This window comes from Cupressus sempervirens, chromosome 11 (assembly GCF_028749045.1).
Source record: "Cupressus sempervirens isolate cs-2001-9-10 chromosome 11, ASM2874904v1, whole genome shotgun sequence".
Classification (NCBI taxonomy): domain Eukaryota; kingdom Viridiplantae; phylum Streptophyta; class Pinopsida; order Cupressales; family Cupressaceae; genus Cupressus; species Cupressus sempervirens.
The window spans coordinates 58,179,341-58,204,580 of NC_143128.1; the positions used below are offsets into that span (position 1 = coordinate 58,179,341).

Consider the following 25,240-nt stretch of genomic DNA (forward strand, 5'->3'; position numbering starts at 1 on the left):
TAGTGCTCTCAACTCATTGGCTTTGTTGATATAGTCTTAAATTGTGTCAAAATTCATAGAATCCAAGAGAAGTAGATCATCCTCAATTTGGTATCCCTTTGCCTCATCCACCTTACCATACAATCCTTCAAGTTTGTCCCAAGCAGGCTTGGCTTCCTTAAAGCTGGAAATATGGAAGAAGAGATCTCTATGAACACCACTCCTAATAATTCCTAAAGCCTGGTTGTCTTTAACTTGCCAATCAACTAGTGTTGTAGCATCAATGGGTTTGGTAACTGCACCATCAACATATAGATTTAAACCTTTTTCCATTAATCTACTCCATACGATATCTTTCCATGTAGTATAATTGTGTGAAGTTAGAAGTGGAGTTTTAGGTGAACCCATGATGCATAAAAGAAAAAGAGCACAAAAGAGAGACATAAAAACACAAGAGACACCCCCCCACCCCCTATTCACTCAATCAAAAGACCCCCCAAAAAAGATGCTTTTGGCAATTTATATGTAGTGTGTGTACAATAGGCCACTTGTTAAAATGTACAAAGTGCACTTCTAATTTTGCTGTTTACAACTACCTTTTGAGGCTCAAATCTATCATTAAGCATTGTAGCTCATATGTACACTAATTATGAAAAATAATCAAAGCAACACAATGTAGAAAAGGACCTCATTCTGAAAGTGATATTTTTGTTCACACAATCTTATAATCTGATTGTAGATCTAGAAAGTAGACGAAAAATTACATGCTTTCAAAAAAAATGGAACTTGAATTAGAGTTTAGATGAGCCCATACGAAGCATTTGAAGTTGCAAAATGCAAGATTGGAGAAGTATAGTCACCAAAAAATGTAATTTCTAACAAATCTGTGCACTAAAACCAGAAAAGAACAACACCACTTAAAAGTTTAGAAAATTCTACCCAAAATAAAAAAATATCACACCTAATTTGGAGTCAGGATGATTGAGTTATGGCCTCCCAAAGTCGGACTGCCAAATAAAAATGCACCTGAAGAGGGGTCTGGGTAGCAAAATACTAGGTTAAATTTAATGGTCAAATTGCCATCACAATAGTTCAAATTTGCCTGGGAATGACGATCAGATGACCGTCAAATTTAGCATAGTGAAATGATGACATCGACAAAAAATCTCTCTTACTGATGTGGTAGGCTGACTGGACATATGGCTAGTACGAATTGTATGGAATGAGGCTATGTGGCAGTGTATGGAAAAATGATGTCACAAAATCAATGGATTAGGTTGATAATGTGGCGAGTACAGTTGGCACGTTTGCTAACTGCGATAGGTGTTTATGTGGTAGGTTTTATGCAGTTCACATGGAGGGGGTCTTTCTTGTTGGTGTGACCTGCATTGGACACATGTCTTAGTTGCAGCTACGAATGTCAACTGCTAGGATCTTCTTTGTCGGTGTCGGTGCTAGTTTATGAGTACCGATGAGAGGATTCAGTCTGGTGGTCGTAAGAAAAAATAGCGTCAGGGAAATAGTTTCTTATGGCCAAAATTGTAATTGCTACCAGGGGCCGGGTTGTGTTTAATAGTCAGCAGGTGTTTGAAAGCCAGCGGGGGGACTTGTGTTTAGTTGCACATGCATTATAAAAAATGCAAACAAAGATGTATAAAAGACTTCGGTCATAGGAGGTAAGCAAACCAAGCTTCTATGAGATATGAAGTGCTTAGCTGGTGTGATGCAATGTGGTCGCCTGGTCACAGTGAGTTGGCTGAAAATTTAAAATGGTCGTCGATTGTTGAGGAAACTGGATTTGTGTGAGCTGATGTTGATGGAATATTTTAATGTAATAGTGAATATTCCCTATAGGGGTCGGGGTCTCACCGCCTAGTTCTTGCAAAAAAAAAATCTCTACAAGCCTAGTAGGCCTAAAAAAAAATTCAAAAAATTTGCACGAAAATGGCAGAAATAATCTAACAATTTTTTTAGAGAAAATAATATAATCTAAAAATTAAATTTGCAGATCTAAAAAATGATCATAACGGATTTTCAAATTGAGGCCTTCAGGTGCTAGTTTGCAAAAAAAATGTTGCCTCAAATTCAACTATGGCCTAAGGTAGGTGAATTTATAGTCAAATTTCATCGAATTGACAATTCAAATGCAATGGCAGGGTTTGTTTTGGCTCTAGACACTCCCAATAACTACGATACTCCAGATCTGGGTCAAGGTCCTTAGAGAGGTGGAGCAAGATCGGTCTCCAATGGCTATGTGAAGAGAATTTCCCTCAGCTCTGATACCATGTAAGAATTTGCCTTAGGAAAAAATCACCCAAGATAAAGGAACTCAAGCACAAGCATAGAATAGACCAAAGTATGATCAAAATAACAAATATCAAAATGAATTGATGTAATGTCATATACATACACACTAGGAGTGCTTGAATATAAAGGCCTCTAGAATGCTTCTAAAATGCCTAGGAATTAGCATACTAATGAGTCTTACAACCAAACACATGTCCACCAGGAGTGGATTATCCTCCATTAAGCATAGAAGTTGTGCAATGATGAGAGGATAAGCCTACAAAGGTGTAGCACGTAAAATTATGTTGTAGACACCATGCGCTTAATTAAGAATGCGAATAACTGTGTTGTCTACATGACAACTCAGTTAATTATGCAAACTCCAGTGTTGTAGACATCATGTGTTGAGTTAGAGTTGCTTACTCTAGTGTTGTCAACATGACAACTCAGAAGAGTACACAAACTCCTAAGTGTCAACCTAATAAATAATAAAATAATGCATTGACCTAAGTAATCTTACGTAAAGTGTAATAAGAAAATACTTATTTACACCAATAGCTTGCGAGCATGAGTTTGGATTCTTCTTGGGGTTTCCTACTAGAGTGTGGACCTAGACTAGCTAGGGTTTGGATCTTGCAAGATCTTGCAGAGTGGTTGATGCACTTGCTTATGTATTTGGCCATAACTTGAAAGGCCTTACAGTCAAGCATGTGGGATATAAATCTTATGATTTTATTATGATAATTTGCATTATTTTAGATCTAAATCTCTATGTTATTGGTATTCTTCCATTATGTAGTTATTTTTTGGGGGCTTAGACATCTTATTTGGGGATTCTCCTACTTTGTACTACATCAAATGGTATCAGAGTAGATTTTCTTTAGTGTGTAGACATGTCACCAAAGTTGAGGCAGTTTGCACTAGGACCTAGGGTGAAGATTATCAGACCGAAGGTTGATCTTGTGGAGTAGAGTTTGATCTTGCATGGATTTTTCTTTCTATAGTCATACATGTCCTTTTTGTGAGGTAGAAGATCATGGTTTTGATTTACAATTACAAAGGACTCATAGATGGATCTTGATATGGAGAGATGGTTGTGAAGATGGAAAGTTGATCTTGTGTAAAGGTTGGATTTGGTTGGAGATTTGTTGCTGAGGGTTTGCAAAGATCTTGGAAGATGCCTCTGATAGGATTGGACCTTGGGATGATTGCGAATCTCTGTGATGTGGTGGAGACAAAGGTAAATAAGATGTTTGCTTAGTTAGAAGCTAGTTTGACTGATCGAGTTAAGGAAGGGATAATTGAGCTTCATAGAGATTTATGAAGCTAGAGTCTACTGATTCATAATAGAGTGGTATGGTTGGTTAAGAAGATTATTCAGAGAAGAAAACACTTTGATGTTGAGGAAGAGGTAAAGGATGAATTCACTAAAGCTAAAGAGGTATCTGTGGTTGGTTTTTTTGATCAGTTTGTAGAGTCTGATATGAAACTTGCAGAGAAACTTGTGGTTGTTGCTGAGATGACTAAGCTTACTGAAGAGGTTCCTAACCTTGTTGAGACTGGAAATGATATTTCTTTTCATAATTAGTTAGATGGGCCTGATACGAAAGTTGCAAGGCATCTTATTGTGGATGATGAGATTGTTGATTGCGAGAATTTACATATGGATGTTTCTACTGATGTGGAGTTGGATGTTGCAATCTATTAGAATAGTAAATTCATTTTTTTTGCTTCAAGGGCATTGGCCCCAAAATCTCTTGTGGGGATGGTGCTCCTCGACCCCACCTTGTATTGCAACAAGGAGTGCACTTGGGGTGTTGCCCCAAGACCCAACAAGGGGCATTGCTGATGCAAGAGCACCTTGCATCATTAAAAAGAAGCTAAATAAAATTGGAGGAGAGAGAAAGTGACAACAATTGAAGAAAAAATATTTAAAAAGTAAAACATGGAGAAAAGAGGGAAAAAGGAATTTCATTTAACAAGGTACATAGGTGGCTTTATTTCATGTATTTAATGTTTGTTGCCAAGCTAACTTGTGGCTTGAGGGTTTATTTAATTTGTAACTTGCTAGGTTGACTTGTGGCTTAGCTGGGTATAAGTAGAGGGTCTTGTGGAATCTATAATCATTATTCACCAAGCATGGAGAGGAAGAGTGGGTGAGAAGAGCAAAGTTTGCTAGTAGAGCTAGTAGTTGTGACTTGGGAAACAAGGAGGTCGCTTGGTGGCTTGAGCACAATTTAGATTCTTCTTGGGATTTCTACCAGATTATGGATTTGGACTACCTAGGGTTTGGACCTTGTGAGATCTTGCAGAGCAATTGCTATATCTTCTTATGTATTTGGCCATAACTCGGAAGGCCTTATAGTCGAGCGTGTTGGATGTAAATCTTATTAATCTTATGAGAATTGGAATTATTTTGGATCTAAATCTTTGTGTTATTGTTACTCTTCCACTGTGTGGATATTTGCTAGGGACTAGATCATCTCCTTTGGGGATTATGTTGCATTTTACTACATCAAGTGGTATCGGAGCTAGGTTTCCTAAGTGTGCAGACAAATCACTGAAGTTGAGGTAGTTTGCACTAGGACCTAGGGTGGAGATTATCAAAATGAGGATTGGATTTGGTTGATCTTGTGGATTTATTACAGAGGGTTTGCTAAGATCTTAGAAGATGGCTATGAGAAGATTGGACCTTGGGATGATTGCAGATGTCCATGATGTGGTGGAGAAGAAGATTTTAGAGATGTCTACTCGGTTGGAAGCTAGTTTGACCGATCAAGTTAAGGAAGGGATAGTTGAGTTTCACAAAGATTTATGGAGCTGGAGTCTATCGATCCAAAAGAGAGTGGTCTGGCTAGTTAAGAAGATTGTGCAAAGGAGAAGACACTTTGTTATTAAGGAAGAGGTAAAGGATGACTTCACTAAAGCTGAAGAGGATAGTTGTTTTCATGATCAGTTAAATGGATCTGACATGCAAATTGCAGAGCATCTTATAATGGATGATGAGATTGTTGATCGTGAGAATTCACATATGGATGTTTCTAATAATGTGCAATTGGATGTTGCTGGTGTGGATTCACTAGTTGCTAATGTGGCTAAGGATTTACATGTTGCTCTTATTGTAGATTTGGGATTACATGTTGCTGACTTGGCTTTGAAGTTACATGACCTTGTTGGCATGAATTTCATGCTTGAGGATATTGTTGTTGTTGGTTGTGATCAGTTACAGGGACTGTTAGTGAAGCATTATGTTTAGTTCATTCTTAAGAGTGAACATGTTTATTGGGTTGCTGAGATTCATATGATTCTGATGTTTGTATGGATGAAGCTAAGATGGTTGATGTTCATATTTGTTCTTTTATCTAGGATGGATTGGAAACATTTGGTGAAGATGAAGTTGGTTGGAGAAACTCTATCTACTTGGGGAGTTTGATGCAGGAGCATCTTGCATCATAATTTTTTTAAAGAGAAATATAAGTTTAATTTATAAATAAAAATAATTGGAGGAGGGAGAAAGTGATGAAAATTAGAGAAAAAATATATAATTAAATTAAATAAAAAAATGGAGAAAAGAGGGAAAAAGGCATTTCATTTACCAAGGTACATAGGTGGCATTATTTTATGTATTTAGTGTTTTTTGCCAAGTTGACTTGTGGCTTGAAGGTTTATTTAATGTAAGGGTTTATTTAATTTGTAACTTGTTAGGTTGACTTATGGCTTAGTTGGGTATAAGTAGAGGGTCTTGTGGATTCTAGAATCATTATTCATCTAGCATGGAGAGGAAGAGTAACTGAGAGGAGCGAAGTTTGTTAGTAGAGCTAGTAGTTGCAACTTGGAAAATAACGAGGTTGCTTGGTGGCTTGCGAACACAAGTTTAGATTCTTCTTGGGATTTCTACTAGATTGTGGATTTGAGCTATCTAGGGTTTGGATCTTGTGAGATCTTGTAGAGTGATTGCTATATTTGCTTAAGTATTTGGCCGTAACCCAGAAGGCCTTATAGTCGGGCATGTTGGATGTAAATCTTATGATTGTATTATGAGAATTGGCATTATTTTGGATCTAAATCTCTATGTTATTGTATTCTTCCATTGTGTGGTTATTTGTTAGGGGCTAGGACATCTCCTTTGTGGATTCTCTTGCCTTGTACTACATCAGATGCCCCTTGACCCTGTCTTGGGGGCGCTACCCCCAAATCTTTGTAGTAATAATCTAGGGGAAACTACTCCAAATAAAGTGGGAAAATATTATCCTCTGAGCTTGATTAGGCTCTGCATCGCAACAATGTACCATTCTTTGCCTATTTCCTAATTATTAATTATATTTTTGTAACTTTTCATGTATGTTTTGTGAATATGATTGCACAACCTTCACTTCACAATTGTCTTGCTAATATTAGATTTCTTTTCAAATCAAGAACATGTTTCACCTCTTTTAGTAGCCACTGATTTCCATTTGATAGTTTTATCTATATGTCGCCATTTCCAATAGTTTTGTACAGTTCATCATTGCAAAAATAAACCCATCCAAAATCACCTTGAACATAGTCTATAATTATTTTTTATAAACGGTGGCATGAAAAGACACTCTTGAATTGAAAACGTATTGTAAATTAACAATACTATGTAAAGAAAGAATCAAATTATCTTGTAACACATCACTTGTTACATTTGCTTGCTTCTTATTTTCTTGTTGTCCATCTCCTTGGTTTCCTTTTCGAGACCAATAATCTTTCTTCATGCATCCTTTCTTTTCAAAGTGTTAGGACTCCACATTTACCCTAAATTTGTATCTACCCTTTCTAGATTCCCATGATTACTAGAACTTTCTCCTCTGTCCCTATGTCGTCCCGTGTTCTTAATAGTGAAAACATTGCCTAATGTCTCACCTATTATTTTCCATGGTATTTCTTGATAAGGATAATAGCATAAAACATCATCAACTTTTAAGTATTTGAACTGGAGACAAAGTTACTTACAACCATGACCAAGCCATTTTGACTTTTAGGCAATGAGTGTAAAGTCAAGTGGGGGTTTTTATAGAAAAAGGGCTATGTGAAGTATTGGGTTTGTATTTGAGGGGGGTGATAAAAAAGAATTCCGGGGCAATAATTTTTGAAACTAGGGGTTCTTTAACATGTCCATACACACGTGCTATGATTTAGGTTCACTAAGTGAATCCTCTATGCACCTAGACTGGTCCTTATACATTATAATGCATGAGTTCTAACTTTTCACTTAGATCTTGCTTCTCAACCCTAAGAAATTTGACTCTTTTATTTTTTCATAAACACAATTATCATAAAAAATCAAATCAACTTCTTTCAAACCCAATAATAAATTATTTGATTAGATAAGCTTTATCCCCTTCTTACTCATGTGCTCAAGTTGATTGTGCCATACATTTGTATCCATACCTATGAATGCTAGGGAAATAAAATAATCAATATTACCAACACACAAATAAAATGTACCCTTCTTTGCCTCTTCTCCTATTATTAATAATAATTTTGTAACCTTTCATGTACTCTTTGTGAATATGGTTGAACAACCTTCACTTCCCAATTACCTTGCTAATATTAAATTTATTCCCAAAACAAGAACATGTTTCACCTCTTTAGGTAGTCACTACTTTCCATTTGATAATTTTATCTGTATGTTTCCCTTTCCAACAATTTTGCACAATTCATCATTGCAAAAATAAAACCCATCCAAAATCAAGGTCTACAATTATTTTTTATGGGATGTGGCATGAAAAGGCATGCTTTAATTGAAAACCAAATATGAATTAATAATATTATCTAAAGAAAGAATCAAATTATCTTGTAACATAACACTTGTTACATTTGGTTCCTTGTTACTTTCTTGTTGTCCATCTACTTGTTTTTCCTTTTGAGACCAACAATCTTTCTTCAATCATCCCTTCTTTTCACAATGTTAGGACTCCACATGTACACTAAAATTGTATCTACCCTTTCTAGATTCCCATGATTACCTAAACTTTTTTCTCTTTCCCTATGTCGTCCCCTGTTCTTAATAATCAAAGCATTACCTAATATCTCACCTGTTATTTTCTATGGCATTTCCTGCTAGGGATAATAACATAAAACATCATCAACTTTTAAGTGTTAGAACCAAAGACAAAGTTACTTACAACCATGACCAAGCCATTTGACTTTTAGGAAATGAGTGTAAAATCAAGAGAGACTTAACATCATCATCAAAATTTACTTTTGTAGAACTTAGCTGACTAGTAACCATGTTAAACTCATTCAAATGATCACTAGAAGACCCACCCTTTGACATCTTCATATTAAACAAATATTTTATAAGAAATACCTTGTTTGAGGCCAAGGGTTTCTCATATAGTTTTTTAAGTGCCTCGTTAATCCCTTTGTTGTTGTTTCTTTTGCTATATTAAAAGCCACCGACAATGCCATACATAATCATATTTCTTCTAGTGCCTTCCTATCAAACACTTTCCATTGTTCATCTGAAGTAGTTGTCAACTTTTTTGCTATTCCACCCAATGGTAAGAAAATATCCTTACGATATAAATAATGTACTATTTGCATCTTCCATAATCGATAATTTTCGCTATTGAACTTATCACCCTTAAGCGTGCCTTCCTCCACCATTACTCCCACTCAATTTTGAGTTTTCCTATCAATTCACTAAATAAATACACCACTTTAACATCGATTGTTAGGGCTTAGGCATATATGAGCAATAAACAATATTAAGTTTACATAAATAGAAGAAGGCAAAAAGATAAATAATACAAATATTTATTGCGGTTCACCCAATATGAGCTACATCCAATAGAGAAACCATCGCCCACTTATTTTTATTTTCCATCAAAGAGTAAATTACAATTGATATTTTCATATCACACAACCACTTATTTATCAAGCCTTTAGAGGCAATTTTCAAAGCTACATAATGAAAATACCTCTAATCGTAAAAGAATATTCTTTTAACCTTTTCCTTGTACTTGTACTCATATTCTCGCACTCATACAACAATATTTATTTATTTATTTTTGTTGTTGTGGGAAGTGGGGGGGGGGTGGTCTTTGCTTCAATTTTGACTACACTTTGCACCAGTAGGTTATCAACAATCCCCCACTTGGAGATTGACCAAGCTCCATCTTTAGAGTTTGAATATTTTACATGTGAGTTGGCCAATAATAGCTATAATACAACAAGTGAATTGGGGGCTACAATAAATTTGAATTCACCATCGAAATAATTAATTTTTTTCAAATAATTTTAACCTAGACAATAAAAAGTACCAATCTAAGAATTGAAATGAATTTGTTGGAGGAAAGAAGACACTTTTGAAGGACAAATAAATCTTTGTGATGAAGTGCACTAAACCAAACAAAATCATATACTATTTGAAAGTTACCCATGCTTTGACATTTATCTATATAATATTTGAAAGTTACACATGTATTGACACAATGTCTTTCGTGATGTTTGAAAGTACATATATCTAACTAAAGAAATAAATTATTTTGATGTCTATAAGGCTAAATATAGCCTATAAGACAAATATTATTCAAAAAATTTAACCTTGTGTAAAAACGTTACATATTTCATATTTGAAATTTATCTATATAATATTTTTAAATAAATAAATAAAATAAAATTATATAATGAAATTGTACATAAAATGACATTTAAAGAAGAAAAACTATATTTCCTTTCTCCATCTCCACTCACCAACCATACAATATTAAATTAATTTAAACAATTAGATATTCAATCACATACCTTATATTCATTTAACCATTGCTCCCTCCAGAGATCTATGGAAAGAAGACACTTTTGAAGGACAAATAAATCTTTGTGATGAAGTGCTCTAAACCAAACAAAATCATATACTATTTTAAAGTTACCCATGCTTCGACATTTATCTATATAATATTTGAAAGTTACACATGCGTTGAGACAATGTCTTTCATGATGTATGAAAGTACATATATCTAACTAAAGAAATAAATTATTTTGATGTCTATAAGACTGAATATAGTCTATAAGACAAATATTATTCAACAAATTTAACCTTGTGTAAAAACGTAACATATTTCATATTTGAAATTTATCTATATAATATTTTTAAATAAATAAATTAAACAAAATTATATAATGATATTGTACATAAAATGACATTGAAAGAAGAAAAAGTATATTTCCTTTCTCCATCTCCACCCACCAACCATACAATATTAAAATTAATTTAAACATTTAGATATCTAATCACATACCTCATATTCATTTAAAAATTTATATCACCTTCCATGATCCCACCAATTGTTTAATACAATGATTGCATCTCCAATCTCCATGTCATATCCAATGCCACATTCACTAATTGTTCTTTAAACACTTATTTTTAAAAGCTGATTTCTCCAAAGACAATCTTACAATCTTTCATGGGTTGTTCCACCTCCGAGCTCTTTCTTGTCCCCCCTATCATTTCCATATTTTAATCCTCATACTTTGTATTGAGAAACACATTGTTCAATCCCCCAACAAAGGTACCCTGCCTTGAAGAAATAAAGAATTGAGTGATGTACTCAACCCCACAATGGTTGCCCAAGTTTCAAGTATATAAAGAATGGATCTTGACTAGCCCCCCATGATATATGCCCTATTCTCAAGACAAAGCAAAGAATGAAAAACTAATTTTCAAGACAAAACAAGATGAATGAGCCCTTTCGGAAAATGACCCTAAATTGAGCCAGCTATCACCCTAGGGGAGGTAGATTCCAAAAGCTTTGGGAAAAGGGCAGTTGGAGCCTTCCCTTCCATGTGTCCGTTTGGACTCACTATTGCAAAGAATATTCCCTGAATCATTACGTGTCCTCTTAACGTAATTCTTTTGTACCAAATACACCGTAATGAATGTCCCGTTTTTGCCAAACAGCGGGGTCAACCCGCCAAAATCTCTCGGCCTCGAAAAGAACGGAAAATAAATTATTTATTATTTTCCCTTCCGTTACGTTTAAACATATGTTTAACTAATTATAATTAATTATAATTAATTATTATATTATACTTAATTAGCCGTCGTTCCAGCGTCTAATTCTCCTATTATTGCGCCTGCCAGTTTGTCAGGCCTACCGCTATTCTATGCTCTCTTTACTTCGAGTTTAGTCAATTCTATTTTTCTCGCCTACGCTATATTTTTTTGGAGGAGCCGTGAAATACAATTTTTTGTTCAGAATTTTAATTGTGCGCATCGGTTTCTGTAGATTTAGCGTCGCTCTTTTCATTGCTCAAATCAGATTTTTGGCCATTTTGAGTCACCGATTTCTCTAATTTTGCAGACACCGTTACTGCAGTAGTCATGGCTTCTAAATATAGAGAGCTTCTGTGAACAATAACGATTTAGGCAGACGTTTTTTAGGTTTCAGCTTTGTCCGCCTTGGCTGCTGTCGGTTTGTAATCAGAATTTCATCTGTCTCATTTTTAACTTCAGCGGTCTGTAACTTCCGATTGTTGTAAATTTTAAACGAGATTTTTGGCTTCAGCTCATTTGTGTTTCTCGGCCGCCGTCGAGTGTCTCTGCTCATCTGCGCCGCAGTTTGCGCCGAACATAGATCGAGAGAAAATGGCATTAATGAAATGGTCGAGAAGTGAAAATACTGGTAGAAGAAAATAAAGGCTTTATAGAAAAGGGCGTTCAGAAAATGTATGTAGCCGAGTAGAGATAAAATAATGTTTACGAGTACACTTTTTGGTTTCTGTGGTTTTGTGAGATGAGGTGATGTTCAGGACCTGAGGAAAACGTCTTGAAAAGAGAAAGTATGTACTCGCCGAATCACGCAATGATGGAGTCTGCCAATTGTGCGATTAATTTGTGCGAGTGGCATCCACTGGAATAACAACTGCTCTTTAAGAGCTGTAGGTGCCCACCGTTGGAACGCGTTCGACTTTTCCGGTAAGATATTCCCTAGGGTCTGAATGCTTGGATGAAGTGGAAGATGCTTAATTTTGTGAAATGAACTGGAGCAATGTGAATCTAATTGCGACATCTTAGCGTTTTGGGCTTTGAATGGTTGAGTTTAGTAAATAATATTTAATTTTAACGAAGAGAAATAGAAATCATAATGTTTTAAGCTTATCTGTGGAGGGAGCAATGGTTAAAGTAATTTGTAGCGAATGAATGAAAGACATTATTAAGTAGAAACCCGCTTGTTGTTAAAATCTTACCACTTTTCCAGAGGAAATCGTGGTTAAGGAATCTGTGAATGAAAGGAAGGCTAAAATAAGAGTTGAAATGGAAATCATTTCAGCGTGTTATCAAGATTATACTGCATAAAGTTCATTCCTAGAGGAAGCTTTGCTAGATGGATATGAAATGGATGGATGAAATTTCTTAGTTAGAGAAGAATTGAAATATTTACAGTTAAAAGTTTTATTTTCCTTCCTAGAGAAACCTCATTCGATGAATTTCAAATTTGTATTGAATGAATGAAAGAGCTATATAAATATTTGATATCGAATCCCATCGAAATTTTACCGCTTTAGGTTCTTTCTTATTAGTCATGCCCAAAGAATTTGTCATGAAAGGTATTTGTAAGAGTAGAAATCAATTTGTGACAACTTGTTATCAAAACTTCACTACTTTTAGCTCTTTCGCGGAGAGAGTCACATGTGGTTATGGATTTTGCAATGAAGGTATGAAGGATTTTAACATAGCAGAAATACATCAATTTACAACTTATTACAGAAATTTGACTGAAGTTCTATCGTAGAGGAAGTTGAAAGAAGCTGTAAGGTTTCATGCATGAATGAAAGATCTTAAATGGAGAAGTTAATTTTTTAAAAGCTATTAATAAAGTCTTACCGCTTTAATGTCTTTACTGCGAGAGGAACACGCGCTTAAGGATTTCTTAATTAAAGAGTGAAATATTTCAGAAAGGGCAGAAATGAAATTCTCGACAGCTAGTTGTACTGCTTCAAATTCTTTTGGACGGTAAGTCATTGTCAAGGAATTTGTAATTAATTAATTTATAATGTCTTGTGCATAAACAACTACCCCTTAAGACAAGGCCTCTCAGATTAAATAAACTGGCAATATTGCCATTTCTTTCTTGAGATTGATTCTTCTGCTTTGAATTATAAGAATCATTCTTCCCGTTTTGGCTAAATTTGTTTCTTATAAGTTTCAACAAGGCTGTCAAAGTATTGAGCTTTTAGAGATCACATCACGTGGCATTCAGGTTAAGTTTCTGAAACTAGCTTCTACAATGCTGAAAATAAATTATTTATTTTGGGGGAACTTGAAAACCATGCTAGCTATTGATCAATAGCATTTTGCCTCCTTAAATTTGTGTTCATGATATGGAACTTTATAGTTGCGCTAAATGTTTAGCAATTTGACTTATTTAGCATTTTGTTTTGTTCAATCCTATATTCTTATTTGGAGGGCTAAGCTGTGGTGAGTTTTCTTTCCTTTCATCTCAACCTTTGCTTCACAGTTCATATTTTTGTCATAAGGAGTTTCCATTTATAAAATTTGAAACTCTGCATTTTTCAGTGGGGCTGAATGTGTATCTTAAAAGACTTGTTAAACAATATGGAGCTTGAAAATTGAGCCTTCAACAAAAAAAATGCAAAAGAACGTAGGACTTGAGCAGAACCGAACAGCTTTAATGAACAGCTGGGCCTTCTGAAGAAAATATCTTAGAGAATTTATGTGTCTGGCTGCAAACTCCCTGTACCAAAGTTTCTGAAAGGCATTGAGAATGTATGGAAAAGAAGTTGCTGAAAGCTCAGGGATTCGGCTATCAGAGCTAGAGGAGGAAGCTATGGACTGCTGCAGCTGCTTTGGATTTCTGAGAAAGACGAAAAAGGAGCCAGAGGTGGATGACCATTATTTTGGCAAGCATATGTCACAGGAATATTTGCTCAATTATACTTCAGACAGATCCTCGGTAAAGGGGTGGATGCAAAATGATTTAGGAACAAATGGAATACAGCCACGATTGAGGGGATCGAAGTCAATGCCAGCTGGTTTTGATGGAATTTACTGCCGGGAGACTCCTGTCAAGGAAACTTATACAGTTGTTCGATCTGAGGTATGTTTTCATATTTTTTATTCATTGAGTGCTTCTAGAGTGCATCTTTGTGTAGTATATATTGGAGAATCCAAAGCATGTTAATAGTGAATCTTTCTATATGAACCAGGAGTTGGAAATCCTGCTTCAAATTGATGGTTTTTTCGTAGATTCAACCATTTATGTCCAGTGGAATTGTAAATGCACTTGCAGCCATGTGTTCAGCACACACTGGATTTTTAGAATCACAGACACTTTAGTTTATGCAATTTTCAAAGTTTAGTTCAAGCCATATATTCATCAAATGTTGATTTTTTCGAATTCTCAAAGGGATCATTTAATTTGTGCATATTTCTGTTTGAAGGGCTCTCTTTCTTAGTTCTCTTAAGTGGAAGAAACTCTATAAGTGCATTTTAATGGAAGAAACCTGATAACTGTTTTTCCACCTTCACATGATTTTTATTATTATGAAATAATCATAATAATGTCTTTTTTATTTAAATTTATTTTTTCAGTTGAAGGAACTGCATTTTAAGTCTAAGGTAAGATAGGGTCTAGTCACTGCTTACTGTCAATGATGTTGAAGTTCTAGATTTATGAAAGGAAGGTTTTTGTTTGTGCATTTCTTCTATCTAACAGATTTAGCTTTTAGTCAGGCTGCATTTCAAATCTTATGAAAGAATATTAGCCATATTTCAAAGTTATGCTGAATTTTTAAAGCTGTGAAAATAATGATTTACCCCTCTTTTCCTTTTGATAAAAAGGAATTGTTACCCCTCTTTTCCTTTTGATAAAAAGGATTTGTATTTTACCAAGGCATATTCTAAATCTAGTGGAAGGATTCAGTACGACAATGTTTTCGATGCAAAATGAATATCTACAATTATGGAAGAAAGGCATCAAGTTTTCCATTTCTTCAGTTTTAGGATGTATATTGCATTTTTTATAGTCATTGGAGGATTGCTTTACTATTGCATTCTCTCAATCATGGTTATGTTTTTTCAAATATTGTATTTAATAAGTTTTAATGGGAAGCTTCAATTTGTTCTTTTTATGCACATATTTCTCCATTAAAGGATTTGCTTTTTGGGTCATTTGCAATTTAAATCTGTTGGGTGGATATTTTGCAACTGACAGTTTTGGGTAAAAATTCAGTCGCAAAATAGGATGACTAGCCATAGCGTGTAAGATAGAGTCCCTCCTACCTTAAAGGGAAGGCTCCTCTTTCTCACCGTTCCTTGGTTCAACTTAAGGTAAGCAAGAAGTCGAGAGATTTTATAAAATGGGTGTTACCAATATCCTTTCTTCTTATCTTTCAAGAAAGAATCCACTTACTCGTAAGTCGAGTAATGGGCAGGGTGAATCTCTAACTACACTTCTATCAAGAGTTGGAAACAGTAATACCGATAAACCTTTACTAACTCAAAGGCTAGCTAAAATTGTACCGGTTTGGCTCTAAGTTTGATCGTACTTTTATATGGAAAACGTTTTACAATTAGGGCACAAAGACTCCTAAAAGTAAGAATACTTAACTATTTTGCGAATTAAGAAGAAAATATAAGCTACAGACAAAGCTTCTAGCTATGCACTTTTACAATTGCTCTTGATCAAAGCTCTGGCTTCAATTGCTTCTTAACTCTTTTCTATTCAATTCACGAGATACAATTACCAATAACACAAGATAATATGAATCAAAGATAACTTGGATGAATTATAGAGAAAGCTTACAACTTACACAAATAACAATCTCACTTAATCAAAGTTAAGTATCAGATGCTCCTTTGTATTCATTTTCTCTCAAAATAGTGCTTACACAAACAAAGTTCTGCTGGCACAATTTCTCCAGAGTTCTCTTGCATAAAGATAATGATGATTTTACAATGAGGGGGCACTCCTTTATATAGGCAAAGAAGTTGAGAAAAAGGTGGAGGAAAAAGTGGGAGCAACTCGACCAAATTTGACCTAGTCTAACTATAGAAGAAAATAAAGGGTTACATGCAACTGCACATGCAACTCGCATTACATCTTTTTACATGTAATTCTCATTGCATGTAATTATGCTTTTTCATGTAATGCATTCTATATAACTACTAACATGGAATAAAAACAAAACAACAATCTTAGAGATTGTTTCTCAGTGCCTTGAATTTGACAATGATGTCACGCATTGTGGGAAGATCAACAATTTTCATAGTCTTCGATATGGCTTCAACTCTCACTTCATTTTCATATGCTGATTGCACAATTTTGGAACTTACTGTTGTATCTAACAAGTGTTTTGTTAAGGATTTATACAAAACAAACTTGTTCATCGTGTGCGAACCAAAACCTTCAGAATCTACATCAGCATTGATCTTGATTGTATATTTTGAATTCACTCTCTCTGCTGCCATAAGATTACCAAAATATCAGTAACGCGGCATCCCATTTGTTCCAAATGACAAGTAACACTTGTTTCAACTACTTGACAATCTCTAAAGGCCACTTGCAACTTTGTGATCAACTTCCTCAATGTATCCTCCTTGTAACCAATGAGTCCTTGAAATCTGAAGAACATTTCACATGATGGAAGAATGTCACATGAGACTATAGCATCCAGATCAAATTTTATCATTTCATCCCAATCATCAAGGATTTCTTTCAAATTATCTGCTTCTTGAGTCAAAGAAGAAATTAAGTTTCGCTCCATTTCGTTCATTTCTTTGACACACCTAAAAACTGCAAATGTCTCTGTGATAGCTTGAACTCCTTCAGAAATAATTTCTTGTATCCAAGGCAGCTTCAATCAACATTTTCTCTTTAGATGTTTGAGACATAACAACAACACTTTGAGAAGATTGTTTTTGGATAACCTTATGCAAACGAGAGATCTCCTGTTTCAGCCGATTCTTCTTTACCCAGAGCTCATGATTTCTTTTTGATACATTTGTCAGCATCTTGCAAACAACCCAAACATGATTGCTTTCCAACTTCAACTTTTGTAAATTTGTAGTTAGAACGAGTAAGTTCCTCAAAAGGTTTATCTACCAAGGGCTCAACAATTTCAACAAATTTGGTTTTATCAAAATCAACCAAAATTCTGGAAACAATCTTATCTTTCAAAGATTTGGATTTAGTCTTCTTAACAGGAAGATTGTTAGGAGGAACAACCACTTTCCTTCTCTTTGTTGTTATTTTACTCAACTATGCAAGCAGGCTGAAACTTTCACCTGTAGAAGTAGGCACAGTGGAGACCATTGGCATTGATCCAGATTGTATATCCGTAGTAACTGAGCAAGATTCAGTCTGTACTGCCGAAGGCATAGGAACATGTTGAGAAGACTCTGTCATGAAAAGTTCAAATCTTGTCAAAGATGTATCAAGTTGAGAAATTTGATCACTGTTAAGAGTCGGAAAATCTTCAAACACATCTGCTAATTGATCATATTGTTCATGTGCAGGGACGCGAGGAGCAGCAGAAGAAATAGGAAGAACCATGATATTAACCTCCGAGACTGGAATGGAAGGAGTGAAAACAGTGGAAAATGAATCCACATCATCAACAACCTCATGCAAAAAGGGTTCTTCATGTATAGAAGACGTACAGGCTTGTGCAGGCTTTGGAGGAGATATAATCATGATTTCCCCTTCATCTGAATCTCTTTTATCAGATTCTACTTCCAATTCTTCTTCTGATTTTGCTACTGATTCTTGAATTGGCTCAGCAACTTGAGATGATTTAGTTCCTTTTCCGCCCTTCAATTTGAATTTGAGGGAACCCTTGGCATTCGAAGATGAGGCACCATCTTTCTTTGTAATCTCCAGTTGTGATTTCCTGCCAGGAGGACCAAAACTTCCACAATCCATGCCCATCTTAGGATTTACTCTTTTATGGCCTTTACTTTTCAACCAATTGTTGGCGTTTACTAGGATGGATTGAAATTTGTCCATGATAGATGTACCTTCCTTTTGTTGCCATTGAATAGGAAAATGACACTTCTTATTAAAGCCGGCTTGATGAAACTTCGGATCAAGAATGTCACCATCATCTTCAACTTGAAAATTTGAAGGGATTTCCAACATGTTAAGATCAATTATTTGCTGCAAGGTTAATCTGCAGTAATCCATCTCCATGATGTCAAGTTCTGTTCTCATATCAATCCAAATGTCCTCAATGCGATGAACATGAGTGTTGACTCTTTTCATCTGAGAATTCATCTCTCAATAGTCAAAATCAAATCTGACCTTGAACTTCTTCAAAGTAATCAACTGCAACTTTGCTTCCATATTCTTTGCTTTAGGCACATAAATGATTGAATAATTGCCAATAGCTAAAGGCTTAGTTGAGGTAATGCCAAAAACAGGCCTATGTGAAGCATGCTGATCACTCTACACGTCCATGAGTTGTTTAGCTAGCTCTATTAGGATGATTCGATCGGTAGCATACCTAGATAAGGTATATGGCTCTTCTTTGAAATATCTAACTCTTAAGTATGTGAAAGTGAGAAACTGAAGAAAAATACAGCCGTATTGGTTTACCTTATCCCATGCTACAATCAGATACTCTGTTGATAGATAACTGCTTATTGAACAAGCACTGAAAATGTCCGAAGAAGGCATCTTGGACTTTTCTGTAGTGGAATTTACTATTTGCCAAAGTGATTTGGTTATAGTAATAACAAATAGGAACTTGAAGACAATCTCCTTTGGTAGAAAGACCAAAAAAAGACCCATAGCAGCAGCAATGTAAACTAGATAAGAATTCATATAGAAAGGCACTGATGTTCCCATATTACATATTTGTTGGCAAAGTGCAGTACTAATAAGTTCTGCTCGAAATATGTGTTCTTTATTTTTCATAATTTGAAACATGAACTTATACATCCATGGCTCAAAATCAGTAGAATCTTTAAGGCCACAAATACTGTTGAGAAGGATAATGAGATCCTTGTACTCGTTTGAAATTTGATCGATGAATAGTCTTTGGCCACCTGGAAAAATTGCTTCTTTTATCGTCTAACCAATAAAGGTTGACATACTTTTGATAATTACCCTTTTGCTCATTCCAACATGCCAATGATGATCCTTTAGTCAAATCAACACATTCTGATTTATGCGGAACTTTGAAGATTTGTTCTATAAACTTAGGGTCAAGGCTAATGATAACCTTGCTGTCAGCATCTTTGATAGTCTTCGTCTTGAGAGTAAATCGTCGTGCACATCCATAATTGAAGTCAGGTTCTATAGCCGCCATAGGAAATGTAGACACCAAGTGAATGTTGCTTCTCCTAATGTGCTTCATTTCATGACTAGTGGGAGCTTCAATTCTTTGTAGAAAATCAGCCACGTCTACATGACTAATCTTCGTGTCTAACACGTTATCCAAAATAGATATGACTGAAGGAGCTGTATGAGCTAATTCTTTATCATATTGATATTTCATTTTGCCTTTGGATTTGGATGGCGAGGACATATCTTGTGCTTGTGCTGCAACACAAAAATTCCAAAATATAAATACATCGTCAGAAGGAATCTCCATACAAGTGAATTTTGGATCAGTAGTGAAGATTCAAAAATGGATTGCAGACTTCACAAATCCGATAAAGTGACTTCAAAGAGAAAGCATATGCATATGCAATGGAATGGAAAGCGAAATGAAATGAACGGAATGCGGAATGAAATGATATGAATGTGAGAAAATGGAAGATGAAATGAAATGGAATTGAATGAAAATTTGTGAAGGTGAAACACATGGGAATGTGTGCAAATTAAAATTGCTGATTTCAAAAGTGACTTAGTGTTTTCAAGGCATTATTGTATGAAAAATGAGTACATGTAAATGCAACACGTAACGGGAGGTAGAGGGTGAAATGAGATGCAAACATGAGTGAAGGATACACTTCACATGTATGTGCGAATGAAGGTCAAGCTGGAAAGCATGGAAAGATGCGGAAACATGTATTTATTCATGTAAGCGCAAATACATATGAAGAGATGGAACTGGAAAATGGAAGTGAGATAATAAGTTTTATAGTCACTTTTGGGGAAAAGAAGAAGTCAAAGCACATGGGAGGCGAAAATGACATCTTTTTTGACTTTTCAAAATGTGATTTTTAATCAAAATCGGACCTTTTGAATGCAATTACACGGAAGACATTTCGTGTAATCGTGTCATGCGAATGGAAGCGAAAAGTGAGATGGGTGAAAATGGAAGTGGAAAATGGGATTACATGCATATGCGAATGGCGAATGGGATGAAAAACATGTAATCGCATTTCATTGAGTGAGAGATGAAGTGTTGTGACATGGAAATGGAATGTGGAAGATGACGATGCTATGTAATGAAGCAAAAACAAGTTCTTGGGAAAGAACTTGTAATTTCTCCAAGTGGAAAAAACCAAGAAGTAAGCACAAAACACAAAACACAAAAGAAACAACGCACCTTCGGAAAATAACTCAAACATGCCAAGATGCAATGCACTTGAAAACTCAAATTCGAAATTGGGACTTGGGAAAGAACCAAAAACATGAAAATGAATAAAAACTTCATATTTAAAGGATAAAGGCACTTTCCATGGTAAAGATTCTCACAAATGACAACCATCAAGTAATTTCATGCATAAAATCAGCAAGATAAGCATGAATTAAATAGCAAGGAAGAAGTCCACTTACATGAAGACTAAGTGCCAAAAATGAAGGAAAAAGATGCTCCAATATTGACAAATAATCCAAAAATTGCAAGACTTTTTCCAGCTTTCAAATTCGAATGGGAGAGGGCAGCAAACAAGGAGTTCTTGTTAGAAGATGTCAAAACGTGCCTTAAAAACACTCCAAGATCCAACGTTTTCGCAAATGGAAACTCATGAGACGTTTTTGGTGAAAAATGTGTTTCACCAAGGAGCTTGAGTAAATTGATTTGGTATTTAAACACCAAAATGTTAACCAATATGCAATGTAATCATCAAATAAGATCAAATTGATTCATCCTCATGCAAAAACATTGATAAAAAATGGAGGTATTTGGAGTTTTCTTCAAAAACGTGCTCTAGGATTGAGCTCCCAAAAACAATTTTCAGCATGTTAAATCCATTCTTGATGCAAAGAAACTCATTGCTAAGTAAAAACGCCTTCAATGGAGAAGATTTCATGCAAATCCACCAAGTAAATCTCTCACAATGAGCAAAATCGGGTTCTTGGGGAGCAAATGCATGCATTCTTTCAAAATCAGACTTTTTGGAGGGCACACCACATTTTAAAACATGCTTTTGATCAAAATCAGACCTTTTGGGGTGCATAGCATATTTTAAAATATGCAACAAGTTAAAATCAAACTTTTTTGGGTGCATAGCATGTTTTAAAATATGCATCCAAGTAAAATCACACTTTTTGGAGGAGAATGCATATTTTAAAATGCAACTCACCTTATAGAAACTTCACTTTTCATGTCATAGCATCAAAAAGGTCCACTTATGATGAACTTTTGATGTAATGACATCAAAAAGGTCCACCAAAGTAAACTTTTATATGCAGTGACATGTAAAAAGTCCATTTTTGATGCATTTTACATGTTATTGCATATAAAATGTACAGTTATGAAGACTAAGTTATTTAATTCACAAAATTATAAAAATGTTACTGATAGAAGCTTCACTTTTCATGTCATAGCATCAAAAAGGTCCACATATGATGAACTTTTGATGTAATGACATCAAAAAGGTCCATCAAAGTAAACTTTTATATGTAGTGACATGTAAAAAGTCCACTTTTGATGGATTTTACATGTTATTGCATATAAAATGTACACTTATGAAGACTTTAAGTTATTTAATTCACAAAATTATAAAAATGTTACAAAATGGGTCATAAACAATATTTATTTTTCATATTATGAAATATAATACATAAACATCATTTTAAAGTAACATTTAAATAAACATTTGATTTTTAAAACAAAAAATTAAAATGAAACTATATAGTTATATAGTTACTTATAAGTGAAAAATTAAAAAATAACTCAACTTAAAATTATAACAGAAAGTGCACTATAATCACTTTAAGTTATAAATTTAAAGTAAAAGTAACTTAAAAACATAACAAAAAGTGAATATATGTTATATTTTTCAAAAAGTGAATGTCAAATTGAAAATATAACATCATATTTTTAATTCGTGCTGTTGCACCTAAAATGTTCACTTTTGAGGCACTAAAACGAGCATAACTCTTGATTGACAACTCCTATTGACGTCTAGGTTAGACCGAATCGAAGGGAAAAACGAAAGGCATGACATGAGCAAAATCAAAAGACTAAAAACAAGCAAACGCAAACTCAAAAGCAAAGAACGGACTGTGAAGGCTTAAAAAATAAGCAAAGGCTCGACAGAAAGTAAAACGAAAAAGACTTGACGAAGGCTTTTAGTAAAATAATTTGATATATGAATTGAAATGAATCAATCGATCAACATGAAACAATTGAATATCAAATTTAAGCTTAGAGAAACGTGAAACTAGCTTGAAAATGTATCGTGCTGTTACCAACATTTTCTTGACAAAATGCAAGACAACAAAATCTAGTGAAAGACTAAGGGCAACCATACTTTCTACGGACAACCAACTTAAAAAAAAGATGCCCTGTGCCTGGGAGGATGCTTTAATTTGTTCATAATCTCAGTTAAAGGAATTAAATTAGAGTTATCTGCATTTTTTAATGAAGCCATTGTTTCAGTCTACGCTGATTTGCAAATTTAATGCATGTACCACTTCAGATTTAATGCATCCACACTAAATGATTGACCAAACTCATAACATAATGTAAATGGGGTCTTCTCGAATAGCAATCTCCATTTTTTAAAGCTTTGAATTGATGTACTTTTACATCTCCTTAAAGCTAGGTGCATCCTTGAGTTGGAAAATTAGAGCAATGATAGAGACTATATTTTGCATCACTCCAAAATACATCACTATATTTTGTGTTAGTCCAGAATACATCACTCTTCACTATCTCCTTCGTCCTCTTCCTGTCTTAACCTCAACCTATCATGTAATCATCTGTCATAACCATGTTTTGTTGTGCCTCTTGCAACTCAATTTGTTTCTCTAAGAGAATGAAATAGGATTCATTTATGATCCCAATAAGTTTCAAGAGAGTGCACATGAAATGTGGTGGTTACAAATACACATTTGCACATCTCTCTCATCGCTGATGGCTCCTCTATTTGAGTCAATCTTCCCCACGTTCTTGAGTGCATTGTTCATGACATGCACACATCACTAAGTCCATTGATATGTTTGTAGGCTACCTTAATAAGCTTCCCAACAACTCTGCGCACATTTGTTGCATCCATCACTGTTTAGACCACATTTTGTGGCCCAACATCCTCGAAAGACTCCCTAAGGGCCTGAAACTGAAAATCAACATCTTTATGATGGTTAAGACTCTAAACAACCAACTGCCTTAAGAAAACCCCTTTGCAAATGTAACCACGATGATGGTTAATGCCCATACACCTATCTGTAACTATGTTGCATCTAGATTTTGTCCAACATGCCTTCATCTTTTTCATCAAACACATAGTTATTCAAGTTTGTGGTCTTCAATTTTTGCCCACTTGGTGGCACATATGATGGTGCTCCCCTTGCCATCATCGACATCAACTCCTTGTATTAAGGAGATTGAGCTCTATGAATGGGATGCCATTGGCAAGGAAGAACTTGTCGATGATATCATTTATCTGATCCTTGAGCCTTACATTGAACAATTCAGCTATGGGGTTATTTTGCATCTTGCGTTTCTCCTTTCCCTCTCGTTGTTCAACCACAATGTTATGAGTGGATGAAGGTCCTAAGACTGACATTGACACTGTTCCTACTCTTTAATGCAATGTATGAGTAGAAACATATGGCTGGGCTGACTTCTGCTGAATAGTCCGAACTTGAATCCTACTAAATGAAGTAGAAGACATTGCAACCACATTTTCTTTATCAACACCCCAAAGCTTCTTGAACTCAGTTTTGTACTCAATATATGTAGGCTCTTGCAAAAATCTAAAAAAATGCACACCTTTTCCTTTCCAAAACAGGAAGTGTACATTAATGTACCCAAATACCTAAATCATTTTGCATTATGTGCCAATGTTGAGGTTGTTATTCTTGTTGCAAATTATTTGAGATGAGACTTGGAATCATAAAGACCCCTAGCAAACTCTACTAAAAGCTTGGAGGGGCAATTTGTAGCAACTAGTTCACTAGCCATGGAACTAGTTTGGCCTTCCAGATCAGCCCCATGCTAATCCCGGCAACCTCATGAAGGTCCCTAGCAAACTCTACTAAAAGCTTGGAGGGACAATTTGTAGGAACTGTTTCACTAGCTATGGAACTAGTTTGGCCTTCCAGATCAGCCCTATGCTCATCCCCCTCAACCTCATGATTAATGCATATTTAATTGACTTTGTAGCCTGAGAATTAATTTTCATCTCATCCTTCTCATGTCATGACACTATGGGAGGTCATTGTGACATTGCATTTCACAAAATTTAAATAAAATCAATATGCACCTAGTTTCAGCCCACTTAAAAAATTTAAACTCTAAATTGTATTTTTTTTAGCAAGTTGTATATTTTAAATTCTAAAACAAAATTTAACAATTTTAAATCTTGAAGGTAATAATAAGAATCATAATGATTCTTCATTTTGCCTTCAAGATTCAACATAAAGTCTGATTTAGAAAATGAAACAACATAATGAAAATATGAAAACAATTACAAATTTAATCAGAAAAGAAACAAAAAAACACCCGATCTTATGCTTGAAGATCTCTTCTGGAAGGTGTAGAATCTTCCTCCTCTTCTTCTTGCTCCTTGTCACTCCTCTTTCAATTGTAGTCACTTCTTTTATTCCAATCACTTTCTCCCCTTAACTCTTCTCTATTT

At 34.9% G+C, this 25,240-nt stretch overlaps 1 protein-coding gene across 1 annotated transcript in view; it reads left to right on the top strand.

Annotated features, from left to right (window-relative positions):
• Positions 1-11,505: 11,505 nt before the first annotated feature.
• The window catches only part of LOC149528232 (serine/threonine-protein kinase GRIK1-like), a 147,245-nt gene continuing 133,510 nt past the window's right edge, over positions 11,506-25,240 (top strand). Inside the window, exons 1-2 of the mRNA XM_089810955.1 lie at positions 11,506-12,214; positions 13,817-14,357. Coding sequence (XP_089667081.1) covers positions 14,025-14,357 — 333 coding nt within the window. The 5' untranslated portion in view covers positions 11,506-12,214; positions 13,817-14,024. The remainder of the gene's footprint in view (positions 12,215-13,816; positions 14,358-25,240) is intronic.